Source organism: Polypterus senegalus, unplaced genomic scaffold (assembly GCF_016835505.1).
Source record: "Polypterus senegalus isolate Bchr_013 unplaced genomic scaffold, ASM1683550v1 scaffold_5114, whole genome shotgun sequence".
In the NCBI taxonomy this organism is placed as follows: Eukaryota; Metazoa; Chordata; class Cladistia; order Polypteriformes; family Polypteridae; genus Polypterus; species Polypterus senegalus.
Window position 1 is genome coordinate 6,047 of NW_024384868.1, and position 18,954 is coordinate 25,000.

At 45.8% G+C, this 18,954-nt stretch overlaps 1 protein-coding gene across 1 annotated transcript; it reads left to right on the forward strand.

Annotated features, from left to right (window-relative positions):
• Positions 1-1,037: 1,037 nt before the first annotated feature.
• Positions 1,038-16,151, forward strand: LOC120522142 (unconventional myosin-X-like; the record flags this gene model as incomplete). Its single annotated transcript, XM_039743282.1, has 5 exons — positions 1,038-1,161; positions 2,596-2,902; positions 8,618-8,825; positions 13,289-13,425; positions 15,837-16,151. Coding segments are annotated over 5 exons (945 nt in total), but the record flags the coding sequence as incomplete, so codon positions are not given.
• Positions 16,152-18,954: the final 2,803 nt, after the last annotated feature.

Genomic DNA, 18,954 nt, shown 5'->3' on the forward strand with positions numbered 1-18,954 from the left:
GAAGATTAAGAGGTGACTTGACTGAAGTGTTTAAAATGATGAAGTGAATTAGTCCAGTGGATCGAGACTTGTATTTTAAAATGAGTTCATCAAGAACACGGGGACACAGTTGGAAACTTGTGAAGGGGAAATTTCGCACAAACATTAGGAAGTTTTACTTCACACAGAGAACGACAGACACTTGGAATAAGCAATCAAGTAGTGTGGTAGACAGTAAGCCGTTAGGGACTTTCAAAACTCGACTTTAATTTTTATTTTGAAGAAATAAGTGGAGAGGACTGGCGAGCTTTGTGGGGCTGGATGGCCTGTCCTCGTCCAGAGGGTTGTAATGTTCAGATACCTTATTCTTATTATTATTGATTCAAAAAGTGAACTCCTACTCGCGTGGAGGAAGCCTGTAATGTCATTCATGGTGTAAACAAAGAACATGGAAACAAAAGAGGGAAAGGATAGTTGAAGAAATCACTAAGAAATTGTTAAAAATATATTTATATATATATATATATATATATATATATATGAAGTAAGATGAAAATACAGCAAATATAGTTTTGAAAACATATAATAAGGGATATTCATAAATATAAAATAACTTTAATGACAGCTTTTTCTGTAATATTTTGATCATGTTATATTTTTGTTATATTGCTCAATGTTATAACCTTTGTTACAGTTCATATTATTTTAATGGTAAAAACGATTTCTAAGTAGAAAAACCCAAGCCAGTTGTAAAATCATAAATTAAAGGGTTCTTCACCATCCTGTCTATCTATCTGTCTATCAATATATAAATGTCTCTGTAAAAAAATAAAAAAAAATTTTTTTCCCTATCATTTTTAACAGTGAATTTCTGTTTTTTCTTTTTATAAATTGTTTAACGTACCTAAATTCTCGAATTGCCCCCCAGTTGGGAATCGCCGCTCTATTCTGTGTGTAGGCCATTAACAGACCATTCTCGAAATAAACAGAATTCCTTCTTAAAAAGTTCATCTGATTAATTGCTCTGAGGGGCGCTGACTGATGTCCTTCTTATTTAGGAGAACAAATTCAACCCGGAAGCCGTGGAGAACATCTACAGGCACAACTCCATCCTGAAGTACACCCAGAGCCCGCTGTACGCGCCGCTGCTCCCCTTCCAGTATGGCAGCGTGGAGCACAAGAGTAAGTCGGACCTTCTTTTCTTTATTGTGTCAAGTGAAACTTAACCTCACTGACTACGACCTGCGTCCGTTAGTGAAAAGGGAGACGTGGTCTTCATCAATAAATGAACATCTTTATTTGACCCCATGCATAATTGATCCGTGCTTTTTAAATCATGCGATGATGATGATATACTTTATTAATCCTTGAGGTTCGCATGACCATAAGGGTTAAGAGCGAAGGGTCAGTCATTTTATAGCGTCCCTAGATTAATTCTTCTAAGTTAAGGGCGTCTTGCTCAAGTGGACCACCTTCTGGCAGTAACGGGATTTGAACCGACAACCTTCTAGATCCCAGCACACAAAATAAGGTAAGATGGATGTTGTTTCTGCTCAGCCAATCCTTAGGGAGCGCTGGTTTGACTTCCCGAATGAGGCACATTACCTGCATTGTGAGGGAGCGTCAGTTACGGCACTACGGCCTTGTGGCACGATTACCCGAGGGTGATCCAGCTCACAGGACCCTCATTGAGTGGCTGAACCAGGGCAAGGGGACCCCCATGTAACCAGCTGCGGCAGATGGAGGGTAATTTCCGGAGGGTGGGACTGGACCGCGTGTCTGCCTTGGCGGGAGTTGCCAACCGGGATCCCGAGCTGTTTCGTCGTGTGGTGGGTGCAGCAACATGCTTTACCAGTGCCTGCTCCCCATCCTGAACAAGTTTATCATGCCAGGTCTTTCAAGTTTCGGAGGTCACACCCCAGCCAGCCCACTGAATCTCCCAAATCCTTACACAGTGGAGTTTGGGGTTCGGGACCATCAGAGTGGTCTACAATTGGCCCTCTGACATTTCAGACAGAAACATTGCCCTCGTCATTCTTAATCTCTGGGCTACGGTGTCCAAACTGAACGTGCTAATGAGAGCGGAAATTTTTTAAAGGTGGAATGAAAAATAAATCGCCTAAAAAGTGGGCATGAGGCGATACGCTTCGATGTTGGCTTTGCGGTTTAATGTTGCCACAGTATGAAATTATCATAAAAGAAATGTTCATTTTTTCCTAATCGGAAGCAGGGCTTCCTTGGTGTTTTTAGTGTCATACGGTACACAATACAAGGCCACATTTCGTGTTTTGTATCGTAAAATTCAAACAAACGAAGTTTTGTCTCACACCTGCTAAATCGCCAGGGCTCTTTGAGGAGCTTCTCCATCATCTGATGCTGACACAGGAGTCTGGGAGATCTCAAGTCCACAGATGGCCGTTGTGATTTTCACTTTGAGCTTATCGTTTTATGTCTAGTGACTCCGTAGACTAGGAGCATTTTGAATTTCCCTATGGGATTAATAAAGTTTATTGAATCTAATGCAATAACGTGATATGACGTGACGTATCGTGACGTAACAAAACACGCTACTTAAAGGTTTCACTTTTGTCTTCTTTCTGCCTTTCCTCCATCCAGTTTACAGCAACAGCAGCAGCAAAGGCTACTCCACTCTGAGGGACGAGGCCGTCAAGATCTTCAACTCTATCCAGCAGCTGGAGACGGCCCGTGACGCGGTGCCTCTCATCCAGGGGGTCCTGCAGACCTGCCAGGACTTGCAGCCGCTCAGGGATGAAGTCTACTGTCAGCTGATCAAGCAGACGAGTGGCGTGTCGTCGCCCGAGACAGAGGCCCACCTACGCTACTGGCAGCTGCTGACCTGCATGAGCTGCACCTTCCTGCCGGGCCTCCCTGTACTCAAGTATCTGCGTTTCCACCTCAAACGGTAAGCGAAAACAATGAGTTGTGCCGGCGCTTCAGGGTTACACTGGGAAAACTCCCAACTCTCCATCCCAAGCCCACCTTTCTACATTTACAATTGCATTTATTTTTATCCAAAGTGACTTGCAAGTGATGTCAACATAATCAAGTAACATTAGGCTGGGGCCTGTGTGCTCAGCAAGGGTAATAGGACAGGAAAAAAAAACAGAAGGTGATAAAGTAATCATTTACCACCATCTCTCTATATATAAAATCTAACGTCTGCCTGCCTGTCTGTCCGCGTTTCACGAGAGAACCACTTAACGGATTTAGAGAGGGCTTTTTTCTATAATTTTCTTAAACATTTCGGTTAATTTTGTGACTTCTGTCACCGCGCGGAGTATCAGAGTTCACTTGTGGTACTAATTTATTATCGCGAATCCATGAGACACGCAGCGGGCCGAGGGGACTGGGAAGCGTGATGTCAGGAGTAGGGAGCCAGGCAGGGTACCGATTTATTTGGGCACATCTGAGAGAGACGCGGTGGACAGAGGGGAGGGGGACGGGACCCTCTTCACTCACGGCCCAGCCTCGGGGTGTGTATCTTACCTCCGCTTAGCTAGCGAACGAGAGAACTACGCAACGGATTTTGATCCGTTTTTTTCTATAATTTGCTTAAACATTACGGTTGATTTTGCGACTTTTCTCATTGCGCTAAGAGTCACAGTTCGCTTTCGGTACCGATTTATTTGCACGAATCTGAGAGACACGTAGTGGGTTGAGGGAAGGGGGCGGAGCCCTCCTCACTCGCGCGCCAGCCTTGGGGCGTATTTTACATCCGTTTAGCTAGCGAATGAGAGAACTGCTTAACGGATTCTTTTCTCAAATTTGCTTGAACATTCCGGTTGATTTTGCGACTTCTCATCGCGCTGAGTATAATAGTTCGCTTGCAGGAGTGATTTAAAAGCGCAAAGCGAGGAGAGAGGCTGTGGGCCAAGGGAAGGGGATGGCATAAAATGAATCATTGAATTATCTGACCCTCTGTCTCGGACATGCACTTCTTTCATCGCGCTGAGTATCATAGTTCACTTGCGGTACCGATTTTATAAGTGCGAATCCGAGAGACATGCAGCAGGCCGAGGGTTGGGGGGCGGGACCCTCCTTACTCACGTGCCAGCCTTGGAGCGTATCTTACATCCATTTAGCTAGCGAACAAGAGAACTACTTAACGGATTTAGAATTTGCATGAACATTCTGGTGGGTTTTGCAACTTCTCTCATTGCGCTAAGAGTCATAGTTCGCTGGCGGCAGCAATTAATAAGTGCGAATCTGAGAGAGATGGGGTGGGACCGAGGGGAGGAGGAACCTCAGGATTAGGGAGCTGGGCAAGGCCATCCTCACTCACGCGCCAACCTCCGTTCTAATTGGGTCTGTCTGTCCACTTTTCACGAGAGAACTCCTTAACGGATTTAGATCATTTGTTTTAGAATTTGCTTGAACATTCCGGTTGATTTTGCGACTTCTCTCATCGCGCTAAGAATCAAAGTTCGCTGTATTTGGGCTAATCCGAGAGAGACGCAGCGGCCTGAGGGGTGGATGGGTGGGACCCTCTTCACTCACGCACCAGCCTCGGTGGGCATATCTTATATCCGCAAGCTAGCGAATGAGAGAGCTACTTAATCAATTTAGATCGGGTTTTATCTAGAATTTGCTTGAACATTCCGGTTGGTTTTGCAACTTCTCTCATCGCCCTAAGTATCAAAGTTCACTGGCGGCAGCGATTTATAAGCGCAAAGTGAAGAGAGAGGCTGCGGTCAGAGTGGGTGGGGTGGGGGTGGGTGATGTGGGGTTGGTTTGGGGCATAAAATGAATCAATTGGTACCCAAATTATTTGACCCTCTGTCTCAGACATACCGTTTTAGAACACCACGATTTCGTTTATTATCTAACAGAATGTTTAAATATCATTAATCCTCCTGGCATGCCGACCCAAACATAGCATTTAAAGTTGGAGCACCGCACCGATTATCCTTTTGAGAAACCTGAGCCCACCCAAACTTAGCAATGGTGCCCCGTCTCCCGGTCCGTCCGCTTCAGATCAACATCACGGAGGTGGTCGTCATCACAGGATGTGGCATTGGCCAGAGGGTTTTAATCTCTCGCAGTCCTCTTTGCAGTGTCGATTAACGAGGCCCAGGGACCAACCCTCAGGTTGGCCGGGGTTGATCTTCGTTCACCAGGCCTCTCGCATGGTCAGCTGTACGTCGCTTTCTCTCAGTTTAGTTCCCCAAGAAACCTCAATGTGCTCACCCAAGATTGCAAAGCCAAGAATATTGCATATCAAGAGGCCCTCGGATAGGAAACCTTATCAGTATAAATTGTTCTCAATAGAAATGAACATATTTTGAATTTTGAGTGTTTCACGCCTATGTAGGAGGAGCTACGGGGTACAGCTAAGTCGATTTTAATTGATAAAGCGATTAAAGTTAATGTAACGACAAATTAACCAACAGTGTAAAAGATCTCAGAGCAAAGTCCAGTCGATCAGACAGACAGATATTCACAGAACAGACGGGTCTTCAGTCGTTTCTTGAGGGGGTCAGCGGTACAGATGGAGGTGGGCAGCAAGAAACTACAACAGGAAAAGAGTCAGGATTGAGACTTGATACCACACAGAGGTGGCATCACCAGACGCTGTGCACTTGCAGACCTTAGTGGGTGAGAAGGAGCAGAGCCCCTCACCAGTGTCTCCATATATACTCGGGTGCGGACCCTTTGTAGGCCAGCATCAGGGATTTGAACTTGGAGTGCCATGTGCCAGTCTCTCAGCTGGTTAAATACAAGCACATGCGGTTCCTCCTCCCAGAAGTGAGTTGCAGACGTGACGAGACCAAAGCCTGAACCAGAGGTTGTGCTGCCTGCTCTACCAGATGAGGGTCTGACGTTGTGGATGTTGTACAGCGTGGACCTGCATGGACGAGAGACACAGTAGAAATGTGGTCAGAGAAAGAGAGCCACCCTAAGGTCACCTACTGACCCGGCAGGTGTTAGTGACACCGAGACAAGATGTTGAGCAGACTGGCTGGCCGGGATCACAAAAAACTCACAGGATGAGCTGCAGATGGTGGTCCTTCATCCAGGTTGAGATATCAGTAAGACTTGCAGAGACTCCAGCTGATGGCGTATTGTCCTCCGGAGGGAATGACAGGTCCAGCTGTGTGTCATTGTCACAGCACTGATAAGAGAACCCATGGGATTGGGCAGTGAAGCAGAGAAGAGTAGAGGACCCAGCACCGATCCTTGGGGTACACCTGTGCATGATCTGCTGCGCTCCCCTCGCCAGGACACACTGTAGGGTCTGCCCGAGATGTGGGACTCGGACCCTGTGCGATGTTGGTTTGTTTGCAGCAGACTACCCTGACACACCTGCTAGGGACATTTCTATCTCCGTTTGTTTAACGTCCAGCAGTGAGCGTGCAGGTGTGACTATGGTAAGGAGCAGTGGCCGCAGAGTAGGGGGAGAGAAAAAAAAAAGGCCAAAAACATCAAAGAATGGAGTGGAATTTTCCAAATTAAATTACCGAACACATCGGATTGTGTTCCTGATGAAAGCCACAGAGCTCCATTCAGACGTTATTTTGGGAAAAGCCACCCGCTCTCGTTTCCTGCAAGCGGAATGCCAGATGACTTTACGGGAAGAACATCTTGTGGGGGCTTTTGTGTTAACAACAGAGTGTAGTCAACAAACAAACACATCCCCCCCCCAATATCCCCTCCCATGTAACTTTTGACCCATTTTAACTGTCATCTTGTGCTTTATTTACAGGCCTTGACCGTCTTTCTCTCTTTCCACTTGTCGCACACAGGGCCGCGTCGCCGGCTGCAGGTGGACTTGCTGAAGTTGTGCTTTTTTTAGCAGCTGATTCACTTCTCGGGAATGGGACGGCTGCATTTGTTCCCCCCTCAGCGAATCCTGCTTGCACAAGGGGCCCTTTTATGAGTGCTTCCCGTGAAGTCTGTTTGAAGCCAATCGCCTGACGGCTTAGCGGGAGTCCAGCGACTTCTCCATCTTCACCCAAGTTGTCGTTCTGTTAACAATTCGCCAGGGCACACATCTGCTTGAGAAACGGCTTTAAACGTTTGTTTCAAAATTCCCACGATGACAGATCTGATTAAACCCCTCACGAGCCCCCTGGGTGACTTGGCTCCTCACCGTTAACAACAACACTGGCCGTTTAACACAGTGCAGAATCTCAGTCTTCATTTCAGTGCAGGACTTGATCGTTTCATGGCCCCCCCCAGGGGTCCCCTTGGTCATTTCGGTAAGCGCCGGGTACTCCCATCGTTTTTATCGGTTATCTCCCTTGGTCATTTCAAGTCACAGATGCTCGATCGTTTCTTTCATCGACCCAAAACCCCCTTGGTTTACGTTGGCGTGTGGATGCTCAGTCATTTCACCCAACAGCGGTGTAGGGGCTTATTGGTGAAAAGGCTTCTTACAGTTTTGGGGGTTCAGGTCACACCCACCCAAACCGCTCTAATGGCAGATCACCATTCACCTCAGTCTTATCACTGCCTTCAAGAAAGAAAGAAAGAAATGGGCACACATTACATAGCTGAATAAATGCCCACATACCCACTGGTAGGTAGATCTGGTATCCAGGACTTAAGGCCAAGGCATGCAAACTGCCAGGGTGAAGTTCTCATGTTCTGCCGGTGCCTTTGTGGTTTTCCCTCCATTGTGAATGTGCCCAGTGATGGACCGACATTCCATCCAGGTTTCATTCCCTCTTTGCGCCCACTGATACTCGGTTAGGTGCCAGCATCACACAACTTTGAAAAAAATAATTGTCTTAGATCACAGTTTCTAAAGCTGTGGGTTTCAACCCAAGGGGCACCTTTTGGGGTGGGCGTAGTCATGACTCGCCAATGTGTTCAGTGTGAAGGGTCGTGTACGGTTTGTGTCTCGAGATGAGTCGCTGCGAGCAGTTCGAACAATCGACATTAGTCCACTATGACTGTTGGCAGCCATTCTCCATGGGGGACCAACCTGACGGAAATGAGAATTCAAACAAAACCGAGTGCCATTGTGAACAACACTGCACACCCTGTCTGTGACGCAACAACACGGAGGACTTCCACACAGCAAGTAACTCAGCAGAAGTGGGTCAAGAAATGTGACGGGGGGCTCCTACAGTACAGTATATACCAACAGCAGTACACCTGCATAGCGCCTGACTGGGAACTGGGACTGCCAAGGCAGATGCTGTTCTTTCTGTTGTTTGTTTGTTTGTTTGTTTTAATTTTCTTGATTTTTAGTCATTCTAAAAATGTCTTTGTGTGTGTATACATATTGATTTACTTATATTCATTAATTAAAGAGCTTCTGTAAAAAGGACCTCTATCTGTCTATCTATCATAGATCATATATAGTGCCTTCCTTCTATCTATCAATCATATAGTGCCTTTCATCTATCTATCTATTAGTGACTTTTATATCCATCTATCTATCTATCTATGTATCATACTGCCTTTTACATCTATTTATATATTGCCTTTCACATCTATCTATCATATAGCGCCTTTCATCTTTCGGTCTATTATGTAGTGCCTTTCAAGTCTGTCTGTCTATCTATCTATCTATCTAGCTAAAGCTAATATGACGTGACCTCAAGGGGGCTAAATGGCGTATAAACTGGCAAAACCTTCTTCAAATCCTCTTCCTCTTTTTGTTATTTAGGATTCAGAGCAAGCACCCCGACACAGAGGTGGATAACTACGCAGCATTTATAGCCGAAGCCCTGGAGAAGACGAGAGGCCGTGAGTTGGTCCCGTCCTGGGAGGAGATCCACATTCTGATGAACCGGCAGGAGATGGTGTGTACGGTGCATTGCCCGGGCCAGGAGGTCTCTCAGGTTCCCATCAGCTCACACACAACAGCAGAAGAGGTGAGGGCATGCGGCTGTCTGTCCATATGACCCCCGATTGCCAGATTTGCCTTTCCTGAAATGCAATAAAATGTTGGCAGACGTACTTTAACTAAGGAAGGGAACATACAGCCGACTGAATGGCTTTGGATCGTTGGAGAGATGGTGGTTTGCTGCTGATCCTGGTCTCTGTTTTTGGAAATAAGACAAGAAATGTTTAATACTGTTGAGGGGGTTTGGCATCCGTACCCAAGCAGTGAGGTATCATGGGCTGAAAGTTGATCCCTGCTGTGTAAAGGAGATGGGGGTCCTTAGGTAAAAGTGTTCACGAATTGGTGGTGTTTGTATTGTCTCACCACAGATGATGGGCCTGCCGCCTTCTTGAATAAAATTATCGTTTGCCCACCGAGTGATCGAATGTGGCTGAGGTGGAACAACTGACATGTATCTCTGTGTCGGGTCATGTGAGTGAAATAAGTGGCTTAGGAAATAAAATGACGAGGGTCCGAGCTAACGTAGGGCACAAGGTGGGACAGGCTGAACACAACACACACACAATACCAACACACCACACAGACACACACGAGGGCCGATTTAGCAGCTCCCCTAAGTCACTTGACCTGCATGTCTTTGCTCGGTGGGAGGACGGCGGGCACACAAAGGAGGTCATTCAGAAAGAACTGAAGGCTTCCAAGACTACTCAGCAACTTTTAAGGACAATATAGACATGGAGTCCACAGGGATTTGACTCTCCTGGTTTTCCTCTTCCATCTCTCAAATGCTGCGGGTTGTAGCCCCCCGTGTCACATGGCACACATCAATCCCAGACTCTCTGTAGCACATCATTGCTGACAGATAGCATGGTGGCCACAATGCATTTCTTCATTTTCTGAAGCACCAAAATCAGGAAAGAAACGGATGGGTAGCTCCCAGCAGCCACACCAGCTGCCCTTCAGAAAAGGGTCACCCCCTGAAGCTCGGCCCGGCCAGGACTGGGGGGGGTGGGGAATATAAGAAAAGCCTGGGTTGCTGCTGGAAGAGGTGCTGGTGAGGCCAGCAGGGGGCGCTTATCCTGTTGTCTGAATGTGGATCTCAATGCCCCCAGTGCAGTGACGGGGACACTGGACTGTTGAAATGCTGCCGTCCTTAACATACGACGTGACATCGAGGTCCTGGTTCTCTGTGGTCATTAAAGATCCCTGGGCATCCTTTGTAAAGAGTAGGGTGAATCCCAATGTCCTGGCTAAATTGCCCACCATGGCCTAGTTATTGTGTTCCCCCTAATCATCCCCCGTCTCTAATTGTCTTTCTCTCAGACCACTTCAGCACCTAATCGCTCATACGTGGTGAGCGTACTGACGTAAAAGGGGCACATCGTCCAGACGGGTGCTGCACATTCGTGGTGGTTGAAGTGGCTCCCCACTCACTGAAGCTCTTTGAGTGGTGAGAACAAGTGCCATATAAATGTAAAGAATTGTTGTTGTTGTTGTTCTGTCGCTTTATCCGGTGGTCCTTACTGAGTCGCACTTTCTTGCCAGTCCGCGCTCGCTGGATTACCAGGTTGTGTGTCTTTACATGTATGCGGGCCACTTAGTTGTTGTGGTGGTGGATGTCATGGAAATGCGTCCAATGACTAGTGACGTACTTATGCCCAGGGCTGATCGTTTTCACCCCCACAATGTCGGACTCAATGTGGTTTTTTGTTTTTTGACCCGACTCTGACTCCTCGGTTTAGTGCCCGAGTCAACAGATTTTTCATCCGAATCCCATTTTCTCTCCATTGATCGTCCTGTCCACTTTTAATAACAGATTACATTTAGAGTACAAACAGACAAACAGACTCCCCTACAATAAATACTGAGGAACAATCCATTAAAGTCAATGGCGAGTCAGAACTGACCCCAAAGACGTGGCAAGATGATTATTTTTTTAGAAGCTGCAATTTGTTTACTTTTTTTTTTAAATTTTTAATACTAAGGGGCTGTGCCCCCCTGCTGGCTTCACTAGACCACCCCTTTCCCTGCAATACCCCCCCCCCCTTCTCTGCCACTCGTGTTGTGAACGCACGCTATGGAGATGCAGTCGGATCAGCTGTTGGCGAGCTGCGTGATCGGCATGTCGTGCTGTGTGTCGATCATTTAAAAGCCTGTACAGCAGCTGTCCTTTTGTCTCACGGGACGTTAAAGTGTCTCCGAGAAGATCATGTCTCGTCTCCTTCCAAGATTTTTTTTTTTTTTATAATAGAGAGATATAAGTGTTTGTCATCGAGATTCATCCTGAACAGATCAAATTTTGGATGCTTTTACTGATTTTACCAAACACTGGCTGGTAAATAAATGTAAGACCAAGTCAGACATGTAGAGTGATGAAGAACAATGGAGGACCGAGAGAGAGAGAGTGACACTTCGGCCTTCGTTAATCGCTTTAAATTAGAGAATTTCGACAACGGGAATTTCGGCATCTGCTACTCTGCTTTAAGAAAATATAAAAAGGTCAACTAGGTGCACATCTTGAGACGTAAGAATCCGATTGATCTGAACAGTGTGACGAGCCGACATCTTCCTTAGAATGACATTATTAGAGGGTCAGCTCAAAGTCAGAGAGGTGAGATGGTGTCGGTTTGGACCTGTGCAGAGGAGAGATGCATGCTGGGTATACAGAGAGAAGGGTACTAAGGATAGAGCTGCCGGAGAAGAGGAAGGCCTAAGAGGAGGTTTATGGATGTGGTGAGAGAGGATATGCAGGTGATGGGGGTGACAGAGCAAGATGATGAGGACAGGATGATATGGAAGAAGATGATCTGCTGTGGTGACCCCTAATGGGAGCAGCCGAAAGAAGAAGAAGAGGATTATTTTTTTCCATGATGAAATATCATTTTATAGCAGGGGTGTCCAAACTCCGGTCCTGGTGGGCCACAGCAGCTGCAGGTTTTCATTCCCACCCTTTTCTTAATCAGTGATCAGTTTTTACTGCTCATTAACTCCTTTAGCCTTCATTTTAATATCCCTGTTTTTAAGGATTCGGTCCTCTGATTTGATTTGTTTCTTCATTAAACAGAAACGAGCCGACAGTTGACCAGCTAAACTGGAACATCAAACTCCAGCCAGTTTCACTCCAACAAGTTCCTTAATGAGAAGCCAATTCTTGCTGTTAATTATTGAATATCAGGACTTGTTGCTGTTTTCTGTTTTTTGCAAGACCACCAGCTTCGAGATGTTTCGGTGACCTGAGCTGACCAGCGTGGTCGAGACCTTCACCTTTCTTTATTTTCAAGGTTGTTTTGTGTCTCATTATGGTTTGGCTGCTCATTAAGGAAAAAGAAACAACTAAGGGGGTCTGAGTCACATCAATTAAAAACAGAAGGTAAATGAGAAGCGATAAAAGGCTCACTTAGTAAGAAGGAGGTTAGCCATTGCGGCCCACCAGGACCGGAGCAGGACACCCGTGTTTTATAGCATACACTGCTCCCCCTTAAACTCTGTAGTGTTCATAATTGTTACTCTGCGTGTATTTTTTGTTTGTGAAACATAAATAAGATGAAGATTACCAGCCACCGCTTGAACCACAGTGCTGCTGACTTGCAAGCCCACATGCTGCCGTCTGCACAATTCAGTAATTGCACTAAGATCATCCGTTCTGATTATTAAATATGAAACCTCATCAGCTTTTCCTCAGATTTTTTTCTTTTTCTTTTATGATGTCATTTTTGTCGGCCTCAGGGCCCTGTGATTGGTCCTTTTTTCCTTGGGTTGTCTGCAGATAGCAAAGAGGAGATCATCTACTGACCTCCTGGGTATGTTGATTGATGCTTCCATGTTGTGCTTCAGCTAAACCTGCATGGACACCTGACCATCATACCGACCATACGTGAGCTTGATGGATACCCCACCCCAAGTCTCCATGGGCATTAACATGGAGTTGGCTGCCACTCTTCTTTTTCCATAAGAGTCTGTTGTGTGTCTGTAGGAGTTTGTGTCCATGTAGCCAGAAGAGCATCTGTGAGGTTAGGAATGACCTGCCAGTGTTTGCCAATGAAGACGGCCTGGCTGTGTGTCAGCAACGAAACACCCGGGTGTCCACGTACTTTGGGCCGTCTAGCGTAGGTTACATTTCTGTTTTCATGTGACATCTCTAATTCACGTACAGCATGCTGGGCTCATAAGAATGAATTGAATTGAAGGAGCTCCTATCTGGCACCACTGGCCATGTGGCATGCCCACCAAACCATTTTTTTTTTTTTCACCATTGTCTGCCATGTTGCAGCTTAGCCATTCTAACTCGCAATAAATGGCCAAATCAGAGAGGAACAGGAATTTAGACTTTGCTGTCATCTACACTGGCACCCGTGTTTCATATAGAGGCCCACGCTGGCCATCATAGTTGGGGCAGCCAGTTGTCTGATAGTAAATTTGGGGACGATAAACTGTTGCCCTGCTGTCAGCCTCAACCTTCCAGTCAGTCACATTTGGTTCCAACTGTTTCAGGTGGTGAAGAAAATGGTGCAGCATCTGGGCCTCCAACACAGCCCTAACACCTTCGCCCTGTACGAGCAGAACTGCCACCGGGAGTGGCTGGTGGCCAGCAGCAGCATTGTGGCCGACGTCCTGACCAAGTTTGAAAAGTAAGTGTCACTCATCACTCCTCGTAGGGAGACAAAGATGGAGTAGTGGGGTTATATGAGGATGAGGATGGGGGGCTACAGATAGCTACATATAATGCAGAACGGCACGGTCTTACATATATATATATACATACATACAGGACAGATGATACATATACTGTAGATAGACAGATCGATAGATACGTTATATACAGGTTTATGTATATATATGTGTATGTGTATATATATATATATATATATATGTGTGTGTGTGTGTGTGTGTGTATACAGCATATAAAAGACTGCACTTCTGCAGTATATGTAGCTATGATGTGCACCACCACCACCTGATCAAAGCACCATGATGACCCTACATTGATGGATTAAAGGCCAGACGTCCATGTGACCATCATCGTCATCATCAAGTCCTTCCATGAGAACCCCGAATACAATGAGGACTGATTGAGATCATTTATGTTAGGTAGAATACCTAGAGGAGGCTGGGTGGTCTCGTGACCTCAGAACCCCTGCAGATTTTATTTTTTTCTCTCCAGCCATCTGGAGTTTTTTGTTTTTTTTGTTTTTTCCTGTCCTCCCTGGCCATCGGACCTTACTTTTATTCTATGTTAGTGTTCTCTGATTTGAATTCTTACTTTGAGCTGCATTATTTGTATGAAAAAGTGCTACAGAAATAAATGTTGCTGTTGTTATATATATGTGTATATATATGTATATGTGTGTGTGTGTGTGTGTGTGTGTGTGTGTATGTATGTATGTATGTATGTATGTATGTATATATATATATATATATATATATATATATATATATATATATATATAATGTATACATACACACATACAGAGCCCTCCATCATGTTTTGGATAAGGAAACATTTTTTTTTCTTGATGTCCCCCCTCCGCTCCACAGTTTAAAATTACAAATCAAACAACTCGGACCTTTCATATATTTTGGTCACACCACACCTTTTCTACACGGCCCCCCTCATTTCAGGGCACCATCATGTTTGTGATTCCTCAGGTGGGTTTCATGGCTTCATCAGATACCTCGGCCTGCTTCTACCCTTTGGAGTCTGTAGCTGCCATTGTTCAGCACGAGGACAAGAGCTGTGCCAGTGAAAGTCAAAGAAGCCATGATGAGGCTGAAAAGACAAGAGTCAAACCATCTGAGACATCAGGAAAACCTCAGGATGACTGACATCAACTGTCTGGAGTATCAGGGAGAAGGAACACACTGGTGGGCTCAGGAACCACAAAGGGACTGCTAGACCAAAGAAGACCTCCACTGCTGATGACAGAAGAATCCTCACTATGGTGACGACAAAGACCCCAAAGGCGTGTCCGACAGAATAGAAACAGTCTTCGGGGGGCCGATGTGTGAGTGTGTGTGTTAATCCAGAGAAGACTTCATGAACAGAAACACAGAGGCCACACCGCAAGAGGCAGACCACAGAAACAGGAGGGCCAGATGACAGTTTGTGACAGAGGATTTCAAAGAGCCCACAGAATTCTGGGAAAAGGTCTTGGGGGGACAAATGAGACAAAGAGGGACCTGATCAGAGTGTGAGGGCAACATGGAACTGTCCGAGATCCAAAGCAGACCAGCTGATCTGTTAAACATGGCGGTGCTGGAGTGTTATGAAGTGGCATGTATGGCTGCCCCGTCTTACTGAGGGCAGCTGCACAGTTAATTCTGAGGGGTACAGAAACCCCTGATGTGCTGAAGCTCCAAAGTCAATTGTCCAACACCAAGGTTACGATCCCAAACACACTGCTAAAATTAAAAATTGGAAAATTCTTGAATGGCCAAGCCGGTCACCCAACTTAAATCCAAATTAGCAGGCCTTCCACATGCTGAAGAAAAAATCTAAGGGGACAAGCCCCCCGAAACAAGCAGGAGCTGAAGATGGCTGCATGAGAGGTTTGGCAGAGCATCACCAAAGAAGACCCTTCAGCACCTGGTGATGTCTGTGAATCACAGATGTCAAGCAGTCATTGCATGTGACAAAGAGCTAAATATGACAGAGACTTTAATGTCTACCCGCTATTGCTGTGTGCCACACATGATGGTGCCCTAAAACGGAAGGGTCCTTGTTGTCATTTCTTTATGGTGTGACCAACATGTATGAAAGTCTGCAGTGTGCACTTTAATCACACTTTAATCACACTTTAATCTGAATTGCTGGATTTGTAATTTTAAACTGTGGAGCAGAGGGGGACATCGAGAAAATAAAAAATATCCGCATCAAAAACATGATGGAGGGCTCTGTATGTGTGTACAGTACATTACATATAGAATTTACATTATCAGCTGTTCTGAGGAGCCACGCAAACACGACTTTCATTCTACACACTGACTGGACTTGACGAGGTCCTCCACGTCCCACTCACGTAGAAACTTCCTTTGTTTGTAGCCTGACCTCCAAGGACCCCGACAGCCAATGGAGACTCTGCTTTAAGGTCTACTGTTTCCTGGATACGGACAACATTCCCATAGACAGCGTGGAATTTCTGCTTCTCTTTGAACAGGTATGGTATGCTGCCCAGTCGCGTCCTTTCACATCTCCCTTCTCGGCCTTTTAGAAACCAAAGTGGTGGCCGTGTGAGGTTCAGAATCGATCGGGATTATCCAACATCTACTGTATATACTCGCGTATAAGTAGGATCTTGATACCTGAAAAACCGATCGTACAGTCAGACCCTGACTTATACACCCGTTCAAAAATACGACACTTGATCGTTTTTTTTTTGTTTTTTTTTTGCCTCCTCCGATCTCGCACCAGTTTCTCGGACGCATCGATTTTTGTTGCAGCAGCGCAGTTACCGATTTCTTTCGCCACTTCAACAACTTTTCATTTAAAACCAGCTTCATACTTTCTTCTGATCGAACGCTCCATCATAGATAAGGGATACTCTTACCATAAAGGTGTATGAGGGTGTGAGATACAAAAAACACAAAACAGTGCAAACGTCGCTTCGGAATAGTTTGCGTATTACCGTGTGGTCACGTAGGCACAATACATAGAAAGGAAAGGGCGTGTGCTCAGGTGGGCGTTAGCATATCGTAATCTCTTGGACCAATGGTGTGAGTTTTCTGCAATCGACTTATACGAGCGACATTATAAAATACCAGAAATTATACGGTCAAATCAAGCCCCGACTTTTCCGCAGGAGAACTTAAACATGAGTATATACGGTAGCTAATTGAGCTTCACTGAGGTGGCCACTCCTAACACTTCAGCCTGAATTATCTGGGTAACCATGACTGGGTGAATGAACAGTCAGTTTCTAACCTGCTTAGTCTAGAACAGGGTCCGTGCTGGAGCCTATCCCACCTAGCAACAGGTGCAAGACAGGAAGAAACCTAGGACAGGGTGGTAGTCCACACACACACACCCCCAGCCACCTAACTAGGGACAATTTATCTTCACCAGTTCACCTAACCTGCATGTCTTTGGACTACTAGAGGAGACCCACACAGACAAGGGGAGATACTCAGGGAGGACCCTGGATGCAAACATCACTCTCCTTATGGTGAGGTAGCGGTGGTACCACTGCACCCCTGTGCCGACCAGGTTAACACTATGCTATGAAAAATCTGTTGTGACATCCTATAAGACGGTGTCTCTCAACCGGTGGGTCACCAAGTTCCTATTGTTTATAATGGCAGAGGGTAGCGGTGGGTCTCTACTTCGACAATTGTGCTCAATCCCCCCCAACTCGTACTTGATACACCAAGGGGGAGGCCAAGCACATGCTGTTCATGGAACAGGAGGAATCCTACACCGCTCTGAGGATCGATTACAGCCATCACACCAAGGGGGTGAGGGGGGACATCCCAGCTCTAACAATTCTCTAAGGAGAACTCCAATTGTTGGATCACTTAAATGGGAAAAACTGGGTCACAACACCAGAAAGGCAGAGAAACAACACATTAAGACAAAGACGCCACATGCATGAAGGCCGACTCTGGTCAAGGAATCCCAATCCACGTTTTATAGGGTCTTAAACCGGGAAAAGTCAAATTCTCTTGATCTGTTCGAAATGTTTTCAAAATTTGGCAAGAATTTACTAGTAAGCATTGGGGGGCACGTGCCGAGTCTGTTTATTTGATTTGCTGTTTCCTTCCGTTTGTCTTACGGGTCCCTCAGTTTTGTGGATTGTCTTTGGAAACACAGCATGGGGCAGTCGTGGCCAAAAGTTTGGAGAATGACCCAAGTGTTGGTTTTCACAAAGTTTGCTGCTTCAGTGTTTTCAGATCTTTCTGCCAGATGTTTCTCTGGTGTACTGAAGTAGAATTACAAGCAGTTCAGAAGTTTCAAAGGCTTTTATTGACAATCCAGTCAAGTTGGGGAGCATGCACTGGTACACTGACAATGACATGAAGTTTATGCAAAGAGCCCATATTTGCAGTGTTGGCCCTTCGTTCTTTTTCAAGATCCCTGCAATTCACCCTGGCAGGCTGTCAATCAACTTCTAGGCCAAATCCTGACGGATGGCAGCCCATTCTTGCATAATAACAATTGGTGGGTTTTTGTTTGTCCACCCGCCTCTTGACCACAAGTTCTCAAAGGGATTATGAAGGTCTGGGGAGTCTCCTGGCCATGGACCCCTAATGTCCATGTTTTGTTCCCTGAGCCTCCTTGGTTCTCACTTTTGCTTTATGACCCGGTGCTCCATCATGTTGGTCACCAAACTGTTCTTGGATGGCTGGGAGAAGTTGCTCTCGGAGGATGTTTTGGTCCCATTCTTTATTCATGGCTGTGTTCTTAGGCCAAATTGTGAGTGAGCCCACTGCCTTGGCTGAAATAAATGGTCACAGGATGCTTTACTGTTGGCATGACACAGGACTGATGGTAGCGCCGCTCACCTTTTCTCTTCTATTTTCCGGATGCCCCAAACAATCAGAAAGGGGATTCATCAGAGAAAATGACTTGACCCCAGCTGTCCAGTTCCAGAATATCACTCTGCCCTGATGTTTTTCTTGGTTTCTTTGCCCTTCTTGACACCCACCAGGCCATCCTTCACAAGTCTTCACCTGACCAAGCTCTGCACTCACTGGTGGTGCCCCAATTCCAAGCCATGAATAAAGAATGGGACCAAAACATCCTCCGAGAGCAACTTCTCCCAACCATCCAAGAACAGTTTGGTGACCAACATGATGGAGCAGCAGGCCATAAGGCAAAAGTGAGGACTAAGGAGCTCGGGGAACAAAATATCGAAATTTGGGGTCCATTGCCAGGAAAATCCCCAGGCCTTAATCCCATTGAGAACTTGTGGTCAAGAAGCGGGTGAATAAACAAAAACCCACTAATTGTGGTTATGCAAGAATGGGCTGGCATCAGTCAGGATTTGGCCCAGAAGTTGATTGCCAGCCTGCTAGGGTGAATTACAGGGGTCTTGGAAAAGAAAGAAGGGCCAACACTGCATATAAACTTCATGTCATTGTCAATAAAAGCCTCTGAAACTTCTGAACTGCTTGTAATTCTACTTCAGTACACCAGAGAAACATCTGACACAAAGATCTGAAAA